The sequence below is a fragment of the Mustela nivalis genome, assembly GCF_964662115.1.
Source record: "Mustela nivalis genome assembly, chromosome: 17".
In the NCBI taxonomy this organism is placed as follows: Eukaryota; Metazoa; Chordata; class Mammalia; order Carnivora; family Mustelidae; genus Mustela; species Mustela nivalis.
In genome coordinates this window covers 40,783,035-40,798,391 of record NC_139036.1, presented here as the reverse complement: position 1 = coordinate 40,798,391, position 15,357 = coordinate 40,783,035, and the positions used below count along the sequence as shown (strand labels likewise).

Sequence of the window (15,357 nt, the reverse complement as noted above, 5' to 3'; positions counted from 1 at the left end):
GTTAAGTGTCCAACTCTTGGTTTCTGCTCAGGTAATTTTCTCAGGGTTGTGAGATCAAGCCCCACTTTGGGGTCTATGCTAGGTGTGAAGCTGCTTGGGATTCTCTCTCTCCCTCTCCCTCTGCCCAGCCCCTCCCAAATATGTGTGTATATGTGCCAGGTGGTGACAATGAAGAGATTTTAATGAAGATAAATAAAGACGGGTAAAAGAGAAGAACATAATGGTGGAGGATGACATTTTTGTTAAGTTTCTAATTTTAATTCCACTAGAGTTAACATGCAGTGTTATAGTAGTTTCAGGTGTACAATAGAGTGATTCAGCAATTCTCTACATTAATCAGTGCTTACCATGATAGGAGTACTCTTTAATCTCCATCACCTGTTTCACCTACCCATCCTCTCCCAACCCTGCAATTCCCCCCCCATAGAGGACGATGTTTTATATAAGGTAGTTAGGTAAAGCTTGTTTGGTAAGGTGAATTTTGAGCACACACTTGAATGAAGAGAGGAAGTGGGCCCCATGGTGATCTAGGGAAAGAGCATTCTGGCCAGAAGGAAAGGTAAATATAAAGGTCTTAAGGCAGGAATATGATTTACTTATCAAGTAAGAGAAGAGATGTAGAAAATAGAGGAGTTTTTTTTTTTTTTTTTGAGGAGATCTATACTTAAAATTAACCCATTTTGGAATTCTTCCATCATTGGCACCATTTATGTGTAAACATCAGCACAGGAAATTATATTTATTTCAAAAGAAATATAAAGACCCTCCGTTCTTAACATTCTAGAGGATTCTTTTGGAAAATATTTTAAAGCTATGTTGATGGCCAACATATTAAAAAAACCCTAGCAGACCCCATCAAATAGAACATTTCTGAGAGTTTGGACTAAAGTTAAAGAAATTACAAAATGATCCATTAAAAACTGAAAAGTTTTTGCTGTGCTTAGAACTATTTAACAGGTTCTAGTCTTCAGTTGGAAATTCCTTCACTACCCACTACCGGGCTTCATGTTTTTATGAGGACCTTTAAGTTTAGATGGAAAAAATGTACTTCAATCTCTTTTGTCTTTATGTTTTGTGGGGTTTTTTTTGTTTGTTTGTTTGTTTGTTTTGTTTTTTTAGTGCCTACGAAGAATATCCATGTAGCCTGATTATAATTGATTTTAATGTTTCCTTTATCTGAATACTAAGGTAGTCAGAATCTCCTTTTTCTCTTAGAAACTGTACTAAGTTATTTCTAGTGTTATTTACAGCATACAAAAGCTGCTTGAAAAAATATTGAGAGCTATTTAAATGCCATTGTCAGAGACTTTAAAAGGTTCAGGGGACTGGGACCTTTTTCCTTTAGGTCACCAAATCAAAAGCCACCTTGCTCTGTAGTAACTAAAAGATATTTTCACATGAAGGTTGTTTATGTGAAACCTTTGAGCTAGTTTTCTTTCTTTTTTTCTCCTGTTACAAATCCCTTTCGTGTGCAGTTAAAAGTTTCACATTTAGGTTTTTCTTTTTTAACTTTTTTTTAAACGCTATCAAACTTAAACAAAAGTTGCAGTGCAGTACAAAAACTATTTTTTCAAGAATTTTGAGGCGTGGGGTGCCTGGGTGGCTCAGTGGGTTAAGCTGCTGCCTTCGGCTTAGGTCATGATCTCAGGGTCCTGGGATCGAGTCCTGAATCGGCTCTCTGCTCAGCAGGGAGCCTGCTTCCTCCTCTCTCTGCCTGCCTCTCTGCCTACTTGTGATCTCTCTCTGTCAAATAAATAAATAAAATCTTTAAAAAAAAAAGTATTTTGAGGCTAAGTTGCTGACATGATGCCCTATCACAGTTGAAAACTTAAATGTACTAAAGTGTACTACTTCTACATAACATAAAACAACGTCCAAATCTGGAAATAAACACAGATACATTACTACCATTTAATCCTCAGACCCCATTCAGATTTCTTCATTTGATTCTACAGTGTGAATTTACTGCAGGAGGAGTCAGCTCAGAATCACACATTGTATTTAGTTGTCAAGTCTCCTCACTCTCCTTCAGTCTGGAACAACTTCTTGGTTCCTCATCTTTCATGACCTTGACAATTTTGGGTACTACAAATCTAGTTATCGTGTCAAATATTCCTCAGTTAGAGTTCATTTTCTCATGGTTAGATTCATCTTATATGTGTTTGGCAGAAATATCACAGAAGTGATTCTGCCTTTTGTTATCAGATGGCACATAACTTTCATTTGTCCCATTACTGATGATGATCACTTTGTTTAGTTACAGTAGTGCTCTTTTCATCTTTGTAATAATAAGTAATTTGGGAGAAGCGCCTTGAAACTATATAAATATTCCATTCATCATCTGACTTTCAGTTTACTTACTTATTAATGTCAATATGGACTCATGAATTTGTCTTTTTCAATAAGTTATAATCCAGTACTATCATTATTATTTTGATACTTTCCCTGTCTCATATTTGTCCAATAGAAACCCCTTCAAGATGATTTCTGTATCCTTTAACATATCCTCTTTATTCAGAAAGCACTTCCTTGCTTTGCAACACAACAAAATATTCCAGGCCCATCTTACACTTTTCCCTGCCATTTCTTCAAGCCATTTCTCCAAGGAGCCTGGTTCCTTTAGGCAGAGAATGATATTTAGAAGTTAATACCTGGATGCCAGAAGTTGTTGTGGTGTCATTGCTCCCAGGAGCTCTCAGTGGACAGGGCTAGGGACTATATATATATACATATACATATACACACATTTACATCTGTATTTTATATCTGTTATATAGAGTAGAAGTCATGTGTTCACACCAGTACTTTCATTTCCAATACAGTACCACAGGGTTTTTTGTATTTGTAACTCCCTCTCTGACAGAGAAAAATCTGGCTCTTATCTTTGCTATATTTACTTACTGGATCAAGCCTCTTTGTACAATCAATCATCCATTGCCTCTATCATCCCTTCCTTAGCATGGATGCTTTTCTTACCTCATTTGGGTTCTGACATCCTGTACAATAGCTATGGTGCTATGTAGACATTCTTTTCAACTGCTCAGGCTATGACACTCCATGCAAGGCTGTCCCTAACATGTAAATGCCCTCTTCATTCCACTCAAGTTCTGGTATTTTACACTGGAGCACCCCTCTGCATGGAAGCTCTGCCCACTGTCCCCATGTAGGTGCAATGCTTAATCCACTTCGGCTCTTGAAACTCACACCAGACCACCTCTACGCATAGATATCCTATGTATCGTGCTTAGGTTCTGACTCATGCTAAGCTGTCCCTTATCTTGGATACCTTCTTTATCCTTCTTCAACTCCAGCATTCCAGGTCAGGCAATTCTCCTGCCCGAATGCCCTCTTTAGCCTACTCAGGATCTGATTTCCCATTTGTCTGCTTTCCATATAGAATCCGTCCTTACCTCATTCAGACTGCCCATTCTATATGTCGTACTCTTCAGGGTAGTTAGTCTCCAGCAGCCTGCCCTGGGCTCTGTCCCTTCCTTGCATAGATATTGCTCTCTCCCATCTTAGGTTTTGACACTCCATACCAGGCTGCTCCTTTGCTTATTTTAAAAATATGTGTATTTTTCCTGCCTTTATGCTTTGCTGCTATCATCTAATGGATAATCTGTTAAAATTTTAAAATTAAAATAGAATATAAATACAGTGACTATATTTTTCAAAACAAAAATTAAAATATGACCAGACAACAGTATTGAATATTTGAAATTAATACTGTCCTGAACAGTTTTGGGTATATGATCATCATTAAACTAAAGAACAAAGAAGATTTTTCCAGCAGTGGAGGAGTACCTCCTATTGACCCAGCCTTCCAACAGATAACAATGATAGATTCTGGACAAAATATGAAAAAAATCTATTACATGAAAGCATTGGAAAATGTCAGAACCAACCTGTTTTTATGTTTGTTTGTTTTAACCCAAGGGTAGGCACCAATTTTAGCCTCAGGGTGACCAAAACTTGGGTAGATAATCTGCAGTTACACTAGCTTAAGAAGCCATAGCAACCATAGAAGGCTGGGAAGTAAGGAGGGAAATCGGTATTGAAAAAGGCAGATGGCTTTTTTTTTTTTAAGATTTTATTTATTTATTTGATAGAGAGAAAGATCACAAGTAGGCAGAGAGGCAGGCAGAGAGAGAGAGGGGTAGCAGGCTCCCTGCTGAGCAAGGAACCTGATGCAGGGCTCAATCCCAGGACCCTGGGATCATGACCTGAGCCGAAGGCAGAGGCTTAACCCACTGAGCCACCCAGGCGCCCCGGCAGATGGCTTTTTTATCTGTAAATTCTCTGGCTGCTCCAGATCTCTAGCTGATCACTGAACCACACATATATGGGGTCACACTCTGAGCAGCCCATCTGAGGCTAAAATATTGAACAGAGATTTATGCTTCTGCAAGATATCAGCTTGTGCCAATTTCCCTGGGACTATGAAAGTTCTCTGATCTAGAAAAATTCTCAATTCCAGGCATGCTAGAACATTTGGTTACTCTAGTTGCTGCTCACTAGAGGCAGAATTTGAGTTTGAGTCTAGGCAAGTTAACTGCATGCTTTAAAAAGTAAAATAAACAAAGAAAAACTCCTATACTCTCCAGAGGAATTTAACAGAATCCAGAAATTCTGTAACATTTCATTTACGATGTCCAGAGTACAATCCAAAATCATTAAGTCATATGAAGAAGTAGGAACATGGGACCCATACTCAAGATAAAAGGAAATCAATGGTGACTGACGTCAAGATGACACAGATGTTGGAACTGGAAGAAAGGATCTTAAACAGCTATGCTAATTATACCCAAAGATGTAAAGGAAAATATGCTTGTAATGAATTACAAGATAGGAAATCTTGGCAAGGAAACTATGATAAAAGAACAAAATGGAAGTTCTAGAACTAAAAGTTATAATATCTGAAATAGAAAACTCACTGGACAAACTTAACAAATTAAGATGACAGGAGAAATAGGAAGTGCACTTGAAGACATATCAATGAAAGTATTCAATCTGAACAACACAGAGGAAAGAAAAGCCACTGGGGTGGGGGGAGAACGATACTCAGGGAATTGTGGGAAAATATTAAAAAATCTAACATACATGCAGTTGGAGTCCTAGAAGGAAAGGAGCAAGAGGATGGAAGAGGAAAAGTATTTGAAGAAACAATGGCTGAAAATGTCTTAAGTTTAGTGGAAAACATAATTTCACAGAAGTTTAGTGATCCTAAGTGGGATAAATTCAAATAAAATCACACCTAGATATATCATAGTCAAACTGCTGAAAATCAAAAATAAAGAGAAAATATTGAAGCATTCAGAGAAAAAGAATACATTATATATAGGAAAAAAATAATACAAATATCACTGACTTCTCATCAGAAACAATAGAGCCTAGGAAGTAGTAGAATGCCATCTTTGAAGTGCTGGAAGAAAACTGTTAACCCAGAATTCTGTATCAAGTAAAAATATCCTTTAAAATTAAAAGCGAAATTAAATAAAAATCTTTAAAAAGGGGTGGCGGCAATGCCTGGGTGGCTCAGTCTGTTGAGCAGCCACCTCTTCATATTGGCTCAGATCATGATCTCACAGTCCCGAGATCAAGCCCCATGTTGGACCCCACACTCAGTGTGGAGTCTGCTTGTCCCTCTTCCTCCATCTTTGTCACTCCCCCCCACTCCTCCCTTGCTGTCTTTCTTTCTCTCTGTCTCAAATAAATAAATAAAAACCTTTAAAATTGAAGGCAAAATAAAGATATTTACAAATAAATGAAAACCAAGAAAAATTGTCATTCACATAGTTCCATGACTAGAAATGCTAATAGAAGCTCTTTTGACCAAAGAAACATGATATCAGATGGGAACTCATGTTTTCAGGAAAAAATGGAAAAGTACTAGAAATGTTAAGTACAAAGTAATAAATTTTTTCTCTTAATCTCTTTAAAATACAATTACTGTATAGATAATTCCTTTTATTCTCCTTGAGGTACTTTTTAGGGAGGATAGAGGGAGGAAAGAACAGTCCTGCTCTGAAGAGGAAATCTGCTAAAACTTCCAAAATGGTATCCTTATTAAATGCTCCAAATCTGAAAAAAATTTACTCTAAGTAGCTAATATTTATAATCCTTTTTATTTTCAGATACAAAACCAAATGTGGAACTGAAAAGCACTCAGGAACAGTCTGTGTCCACAGGTAACATCAGGTCTTTCTAGAAATATATCTTTACTGAAATTACCAAAAGTAGAAGAATATTCTGATCACAGTAAAAATGCTATGGAAGTATGTTGGAAAAAATTTGGTTGTCTCTTTCTGACACAAAAATAACTCATCCATTTAGATTACATAAATCCTTTGGCATTATTGGGCCAAATTACACCCTACTTAATGTTGATCACTGTTGTTTTTTTTTCCTTAAAAATTTTTTTTAATGGACTGGTTTAAATAAAGACCGTTTTTGTTGAATGGTGTAGTAGCTCCTGTTTTTATCTACTTGTGCTTTTCACTATAGATAGAGGTCAGCAAACCTTTTTGTGTAAAGGGAAAGTTAGTACATTTTTAGACTTTGTGTGGGCCATATATAATCTCTGTTTCATATTCCTTTTTTTCAGTGTTCCAAGATTCATTGTTTATGCACCATCCCCAGTGCTCCATGCAATGCGTGGCCCCCTTAATACCTACTGCCAGGCTCACCTAACCCCCCACACCTCTTTCCTCCAAAATCCTCAGGTTTTTTCTCAGAGTCCACAGTATTTCATGGCTCATCTCCCCCTCTGATTTCCCCCAATTCACTTTTCCTTTCTTTCTCCTAATGTCCTGCATGTTATTCCTTATGCTCCACAAGTAAGTGAAACCATGTGATAACTGGAGGAGATTATACTGAGTGAAATAAATCAAGAAGAGAGTTAATTATCATATTACTTTTAAAATAATCCTTTAAAAATATAAAAACCATTCCTACCTCCTGGGCCCATACAAAAACAAGTCATGGCTAGATTTGGGTCTCAAGCCATAGTTTGCTGACTCCTACTCCAAAACAAACTATAAACATTTAAAATATTTTCCTAAAAATAACTTATATGTTTTCTAGATTGATTAACTCACTTTGGATAAAAATTTATGCTATATTACAAAATTTATCACTCAAGTATCTTTTTGTCAATTATATTATCAATTATAATCTTATATTTTAATTGAACCTGTACCTCATGTTAGTTGTTCAGGTGTGCACTTTATATTAGTCATTTTGAGCTTGAGAAAAGTGAGCTACTATTTAGAACAGTGTTTTAGAGTTCACAGAGTATATATTACAACATGCAGAAATGAGCAATTTAATGTGTTTATAAATAAAAACATGAGTCCATGATAACCATATTTTTAGCACTTCTTCATCATGGATTTTATGAAATATGTTTCCATTTTACTACTGGATTCCAGCAAAAGTCCTGCTCCATGTGTTCAGTCAAGGGTGCAGGTGAAAGGAATGCCACCCCAAAGTTTCTAGTCACTTCTACTACTTCACCTAGCTTTAAAAGCCATAGGATTCAGTATCTTTGACTATTTGTTGTATTTAATTGTTATTCAATAAATATTTCATTGAACATTAGGGAGGACATTAGGAGTTTGATAGAAAGTGAATGAATTTTTAGTTTATTTCTTTTGATAACATCTTTTTAAGCTACCATGTTTGAATATGAAGTAATACCAGCTACATATTCCTTTTTTTCTAATATCTAATATTATCAGTATTTATATAATATACAAATATATTTAAATATAGTTCTATTAAACTTGATTTTTAATATCTTTGCTATTTGTTTAAGCATGCTTTTATTATGTCTGTTCCCTTTCACTTATGAACTCCTGTAATATGTTATATTTCCCTTACTCCTTTGTCTGAGTCTACATTATAGACCTGTATTATCTCTTGTCTGAGTCTTGCATTATAGTTATGATCTTGTCTTATCTACATCTGTAAATTATAAGCTCCTTAAGGACAGGAATTATGACTTACTCATATCTGCAGCCTTGTCTGCATTTAGTAAATGTTCAAGGAAATAAAGGAGCACGAGGGTCAATACATCTTCCTCAGAATCACCTTTATAATGTGAACAGAAAAGGAAAATAAGTTTTGATATACTGTTGCTTATGGTTTTCTCTCAGGAAAACATGTTTCCCAAATTGGGTTATGCCAGTGTTGTTGAGCTCAGTATTTCTCAACACTACATAAATGCTTCTTGTTCATAAATAGCAGTAGTGTTCTACTGAATATTGTGAGACATCCCAAAAGAGAGAGAATTTCTGCCAGGAAAGAACGTGAATGCATTTTAACTCGGGTGCACCCTGGGCATATTTCTGAACCTCAAGAGTTTTCACATATATTCCACTTGGGGTATATATGAAAGGGATACTGGGTCATTAAGAGATTATGCTAAAATGGGATTCTTCTTAATAAAAATATTACATTTTTACATATAAAAAATTTTATATTGTAAAAATCCTTTAAAGTTGGCCTACACAGTTAAAATTCTTTTTATCTCCTAGAAGGCCCAGTGATTTTGAATGACTATGATTTAACCAAATCACATGAAACAGAAAATGTGGACAGTGCAGAAGGCCCAACCAATGAAGATGAAGATCTAGGAGGTGAGTCATTGTTACGGACTAAAAATAGTTATAGATATGGTTGAGGCTTAATATATAGAAGAAATCAGGATCTCCTAAGGAAAACTTGGATTTATGGATTGAGTTGGGAGTAATTAAGTTTTCTTCATTTTATAAGCTTAGTATTTAGGGGCTCCTGGGTGGCTCAGTTGGTTAAGTGTCTGCCTTTGGCTCAGGTCATGATATCAGGGTCCTGGGATGGAGCCCTACATCGGGCTCCCTGCTTAATGGGGAGTCTGCTTCTCCCACTCCCTCTGCCATTCCCCCTGCTTGTGCTTTCTCACCCACTCTGTCTCACTTTCATATTAATTTCTAAAAAATATTTTAGAGATATTTTAAAATATTTTTTAGAAATTAATATTTAATTATTTCCCAAAGGATATCAGCAAACTTTGAGAATTTGAGGTGCTTATTCAGAGTTCAAGTATACCAACTTCATTTTTAAAATGTGTATTTGACTCTTTTCCATTTTAAAAATAAGGAATGTTCATTAGAGAAAGTTTGGGGTATTTCCCAACACCAACAACCAGTTCTCCAATTCTTCATACAGTAACTGGCATCCAACAATCCAATTCAATTCTCTTACTAACTCCTGGAGTTAGCACAGAACCCACAGGTTAAGGGCTCAGTCCCACAAGACTGCCCTCACTTTAGACACCAGTTGAAACTACCAGGTCTCCACATTACCTGCACTTCTGTCCAGCTTGGTTACATATGCAGGGTTTTTCACAACTACTACCTTCAATTTTAATAAGGTGCTAGAATCTAGGAAAACACTTTACTTACTATTATTAGTTTATTACAAAGGATAAAACTCAGATGGAAGAGATACATAGGGCAAGGTATGAAGTAGGAGGGGATGGAGCTTCCACACCCTCTCTGGGCACACCATCCTCCCATCGTGTTGGTGTGTTCACCAACCCAGAAACTCTCTGAAACTTATTGTTCAAGAATTTTTATAAAGCTCCGTCTTCAGTCCATCTCACCCCATCACTTTGTCTTTCTGGTGACCATCCTGTCCTAAAGTTATCTAAGGTCCTTACCCGAAGTCATCTCATTAGCATAAACTCAGATGAGATCAAAAGGAGATTGTTATAAATAACAAAAGATACTCCTCTCACTCAGGAAATTCCAAGGGTTTGGGGAACTCCTGTGCCAGGAACCTAGGACAAAGACCAAATATATTTTTGTATTTTACCATAAGCTACCTACTGGTCTTTGACCATGAATCTTTTACAGCAAAAGGATTGTAAAAGTCAAGGTACTGGTAGAGTGCCTGGCTGGCTCAGTGGGTTATCAGGTCACATTATCAGGATCATGATCTCAAAGTCATGGGATTGAGCCCCTGTCAAGCCCTGTGTCTGGCTCTATGCTCCGTACAGAGGCTGCTTGAGATTCTCTCTCTCCTTCTTCCTCTGCCCATTCCCCCTGTCCGTGGGCTTTAAATAAATGAATAGATGGATGAATGGATAGGTTAGATAGATAGATAGATAGGATAGATAGATAGATAGATAGATAAAATCTTTTAAAAATAAATAAAGTCAAGGAACTGACACATTACTACAGTCACATTCAGTCATTAATAATTATTCCAGCCCAACCTGGCGATTCACAGACCTGTACCCCTGGGGATAAAAATATATGTTTATAAAAAATAAAAAAATTTAAAAAATAATAATTATTCCAGCCCATCATCGTATCATATGAAAATGTCTCCCAGGGTGAGGCCACTTAGATTTGCAGGCTTCCATTTGATTTTGTCAGGTTCCAAAAACAGGACTGGTCTCTGCAATATATAGCTTCCCCTTTTCAGCATTTGGTATAATTGAACTGAGAGACAATATACATTATCATCTTACTCTGAGCCTCTCTTAAAATTTTAATGTAATACTGGATTTCCTTCATTACCCTTTGATTCATTTCATTTTGATTCATTTCATTCATTTTGATTCATTTCTTTACCCTCAGCTACTATTCCGTCTTAATTTCTACCTGAACCTTTCCATGTTTGGAAGGAACTTTAGGTTTAATGGCTGTGCTGGTCTAGATTGCAGGCAGCAATACTAGTCTAGCAAGTGCCTCCCCCTCAATCCATTCTTGTTCCTACAGGGTAGAGGTACTCAGGTACAAAACCTGCTGAATCTTTACACCACTAGCAGCAGAGCTGGTTTCACTGTTATCTTCAGTTTGGGCAAATGGATTGAAGGTATAACCTGCCCTATCAGGCCTTTAGCTATTCCAACATAAAGATTTAAAACTGTAGTTATGGTTTCTTGCCTGAGAATCATTTTGTTTCCAGCACTTGTTGCAGCCGTATCCCATGACTACTCCAACAAGTAGGAAAGAGAAAGTTGAGGTGATGAAGAAAAAAAAGTTGGGTGAAAGAAAAAGTATGGTCATCAAACCAGTGTCCTCTCCCCTTGGGAAGAATTATAATCATACCAATATATTCCCCCCATGGAAAGAAATTGCATAGTCACATTAGTGCCCTCCCCCAACCCTCTGCCCCAGATCCACCAGAAAAACAGGCATCCATCAGTGAGGATACCCCCTTAGCCCTGCTCATGTTGAGTGTGAGCACACATTCTTAAAGACATATACAAGCCTTTCATGACTACAAGTTTCCCTGTTTTAAACGTTTCAGCTGCCTATTCCAATTCTCTATGAAACTATTCTTCTGAGGACAATATCTCTCTGCCTGTCATTTAATATTATAGGCTGTAAAGTGTATTTCTTGTCTTAAAGAAATGTGATTTGGTGGTCCAAATTGGTACAGTATCTTCCAATCCATTTTTTTGTTAATACTCTGACCATTTGCATCTACCACCAGGTAAGCAATGCACAGTCCAGAATCAATGTCTAAAACCCATTTGTAGCCCTCTACCATGGTTATTGGCATTGGTTCAGTATAATTTACTTGCTAGTGGGAGGGGCCTTCCCTCTGAGGACCCTTTCCCATAGACATAGGCTGCCTCTGTCTCTCTTGTTGGCATTTTGAGTGCAAAGGGAATATGTCCAGATTCAGCCCTCTGTATTGCCGTGGTCCCCAAATGTCTCCTCCTTTTATGAACCCAGGTAGTCACTTCAAATAAGTACAATGTGATATCTACTTGGTTCTAATGACCTTCCAAGCCTGGAAGGGAATTCTTCTGATGGGCATCAACATGTCCTACTTTAATGTACCCCTCAAATTTCTGTATGGTCATGCTTTCAAAGGGCATCCCTTTAAAAGATCAGTTTTCCTTCTGCCTATCCCTATGGCCAGGCCACTGGCCCTCACCCATGGCTCAGGTAAAACCCAAAATGTAGACAGAGGCTTTTGTCATTGTTCTATTCCTCCATCACTGCTAGGAAAACAGCACGGAATTCATCCACTGAGTTGATTTGTTTTTCCAACTTCAGTCAGAGTGGTGGTCTTCCACACAGGACATTTTTCATTTACCTTGGAACTGCCACCCATAAACCAAGCAGCTCTTTGTTGTTCAGTCACAGCTGTCTATCATGCACCATCCAAGTAATGATATAGCTTCACATTGTTCCGAAGTCGGTCCCTGGGGGAAAGATTCTCTGCTTGTGAGTACCTCCTGCTTGCATGCCTCAGGTAGCATAATCCTGTATAAACCATTTCTGTCTTATTATGGACATCGCTCTCCCAAAAGCCTTAGAGCATTTCTGTGACATCACCTAAGACAGTATGTGTATTTCAGATGTTAAGACTGTTTTTGTACTGCAGTCATAGGGGAAGTTTCAGTTAATGTCCAATAGCAGGCTGCTAATAGCCCTTCAAATGGAATTCTCCATCCCATAGTCCTAACAGCTGCTGGGAAGCAATTTCAGGCTTTTTCCATAAACCCCAGTTTATGCTCCACATGGAGCTACCACACAGACTCTGTCCCCACCCAGCACTGCTACTTCTCATCTACACTGTGGACTTGGGCAATCTCATCCATCCCCATTTAGCATTTTGAATTAATAGGACAGATTTACATGCCTTCTGTTTTATAGAAACAGTTAATTCCCTAGTCACACACAATATCCACGGCCATAAGACATTCAGGTAAGAGATGCAGCCGCTTCAAACATACTAGCTTTCCTCCAGACTTTTGTCTTAATCCTTCAACCCTTCCGTTCCTAACTGTGACCTATCAACAGGTTTTGGTTTTATAAAATGAGGTAAGGGAGATGTTCCCCAGTCAGACAAATATCCATTCTCATAATACTTTCAGGTAAAGGAGACACAATTTCTTCACATAGAGCCTATTTAAACATTCCTATTTCCATCTAAGCTTCCACCTTAATCCTATCAACCCTTAAACATTTCTATATTCTCTCAAAGTGAATATTCCTGATGGGCTTCACTAACAAGTTTTTTTGTTTTGTTTTGTTTTTAAATTTTTTTTTTTTTTTTTTTTTTTTTTTGAGAGAGAGACGGTGAGAGAGGGCATGAGCGAGGAGAGGGTTAGAGGGAGAAGCAGACTCCCCATGGAGTTGGGAGCCCAAGGCGGGACTCGATCCTGGGACTCCAGGATCATGACCTGAGCCGAAGGCAGTCGTTCAACCAACTGAGCCACCCAGGCACCCCACTAACAAGTTTTGATACCACAGTGGATGAGGTTGCCATGTCAGGGAGTCCCAGAAAATTTTCTTCTCCACCCCCTGACCATTTTACCCTTTCATGTGCAGAAGGCTTTTCATCCCTAGTGAGAGGCTGAGCCCTGTCCCCTTTGTCATAACAAAGATTAATCTGCCTATTGCCTTAGCTAATTTCAGATCAGATTTCTGTTTGTAATCTTTGTCTTTTGGCTTTGTAAGTTCCTCTACACTGGAATGAATAGAGTGGAGTTGTTTGGGCACTTTAATGGAAGAAGTCTGGTCCACCCAATCTTGCACAGTGTTGTCTTAAGATCTTTGTTTCAAACCCTTCAATGTCTGTTTCCTTTATCCTGTTTCTTAATAAAAGTCTAAAGATTTTCACTCTGCTGAAATGAGTCCTTTGACTCTCCCCTTTCTTTCTTTTTCTTTGTTTTGACCTTAACCAATGTTTTCCTTTATTCTTCTTATTTCTTAGTAACCATTTACAATTTTCCACCTTGTTGGGACAAGTCCCTTGATTCTCCCTTCTGCCTTTCTTAATGTTTTCATTAGCCTCTGTAAAACCCAAGAGGGGAAGCTAAGACTGCAGATTCACTCTGGTTTCTTCTACTGTTGCTTGATTTTGGAGTAGGAAGGTTACATGGGGTACCCATACAAAAGGGGCTCCCTATTTTGTGTTTTCTTAGATTCTGTGTTTGTCTCTTTGGAATCCATTCATCATAGGACCAGTTTTATTAATTGTATTGTCTTATTTTTGTACGCTTTGATATTTGAGGCTTTTATAGACTGGGGAAAAGACTGCTTTTCCCAGGGGTAGCCAATTCTTACAGATGGCAGAAGGGTTAACCAGGATCATGCTTTTCATATACAAACCAATCAGTCCAGAGCCTGTACCTCCCAACTATCTCCTTACCTATTTCTCATATACCAAGCTAATATTTCCCTGCCCAAAATCATCCCACAGCCAAGTATATCAGGTAACTAAAGACCATTCTGTGTCCCAAAGTCTTCCAGGATTATTCAAAGCAGCCAATCCTAAACTGTTTACTCTGCCTGCCTTGCCTTTTCTCAGAAACTCCAGTAAAAACTCTGGCCTAGGATATCCTTAACTGCTCTTTTCTGCCTCCTGACTGACATTGGTGCTTTCCAGGCTTGTGAGGGCACTACCCCTCTATGGGTCCTGTGAATATAATAAACTTCTTCCTTCCAATCTTTGTCCTCATCTCCTCCTATGGCTTTACTAATTTTACCATACCATATCCAATATGCACATTCTTATAACACCCCCTTAAAGCACAGCATTTATCATGACCTTGGGAACAGGCATATTTAATGAATTAATATCTCTGTTATCGTAAAGCCAGTCCCATATGGCTTACATACAAAGTTTATCAGCTGTTTCATCTGGATGTTCCACTGGCATTTATAGAGGGAGTCAGATAGTCCTCTTCTCAGAGTAAAAAACTGACTCTAACAGTGGCTTTCATCTAATCTACAAGGCTGCTGAGCGTCTGGATCACATACAGCCATCTGATTATTCCATAGTGTGCTGTGGGTTGGATATCAACCCAAACATGCTTTTCTTCTCTATAGAATCAAAACCAAATACACTTCCCCTAAATTAGTCACTCTTTTTTTAAAAGATTTTATTTATTTATTTGACAGACAGAGATCACAAGTAGGCAGAGAAGCAGACAGAGAGAGAGAGGAGTAAGCAGGCTCCCTGCTGAGCAGAGAGCCCCATGCAGGGCTCAATCCCAGAACCCTGAGCTGAAGGCAGAGGCTTTAACTCACTGAGCCACCCAGGCGTCCCTAAATTAGTCACTCTTACTGTCCATTTTAGTAATGGTTCTTCAGGAGCTAATGATACTGATTCACAAAATGAGACAGCCCAGCCCTTTCAACACTATATCCCCTCGATTTTGCCCTCCAACTGTGTGAACTATCTTTTTGGTGACCAGAGGCCTTAGAGGTACTCTCTATTGTTCCCTCAAAATTTTACCTTTTGGGGCAGCTTTGAGCTTAGTATCTGAAGCTTAAAGTGACTGAAGTCTGAGCTTGGTCCAACATCAAGGTTTGATCTAACACTCTTTTTTCATTTCATTTT

The 15,357-nt window shown here is 38.0% G+C and overlaps 1 protein-coding gene across 1 annotated transcript in view; it reads left to right on the top strand.

Annotated features, from left to right (window-relative positions):
- Positions 1–15,357, top strand: part of IKZF3 (IKAROS family zinc finger 3) — a gene marked incomplete at its 5' end in the record, with an annotated part of 92,035 nt that overhangs the window by 18,684 nt on the left and 57,994 nt on the right. The window contains 2 exon segments of the mRNA XM_082704930.1: positions 6,135–6,188; positions 8,538–8,639. Of these exon segments, the coding sequence (XP_082561056.1) occupies positions 6,135–6,188; positions 8,538–8,639 (156 nt within the window).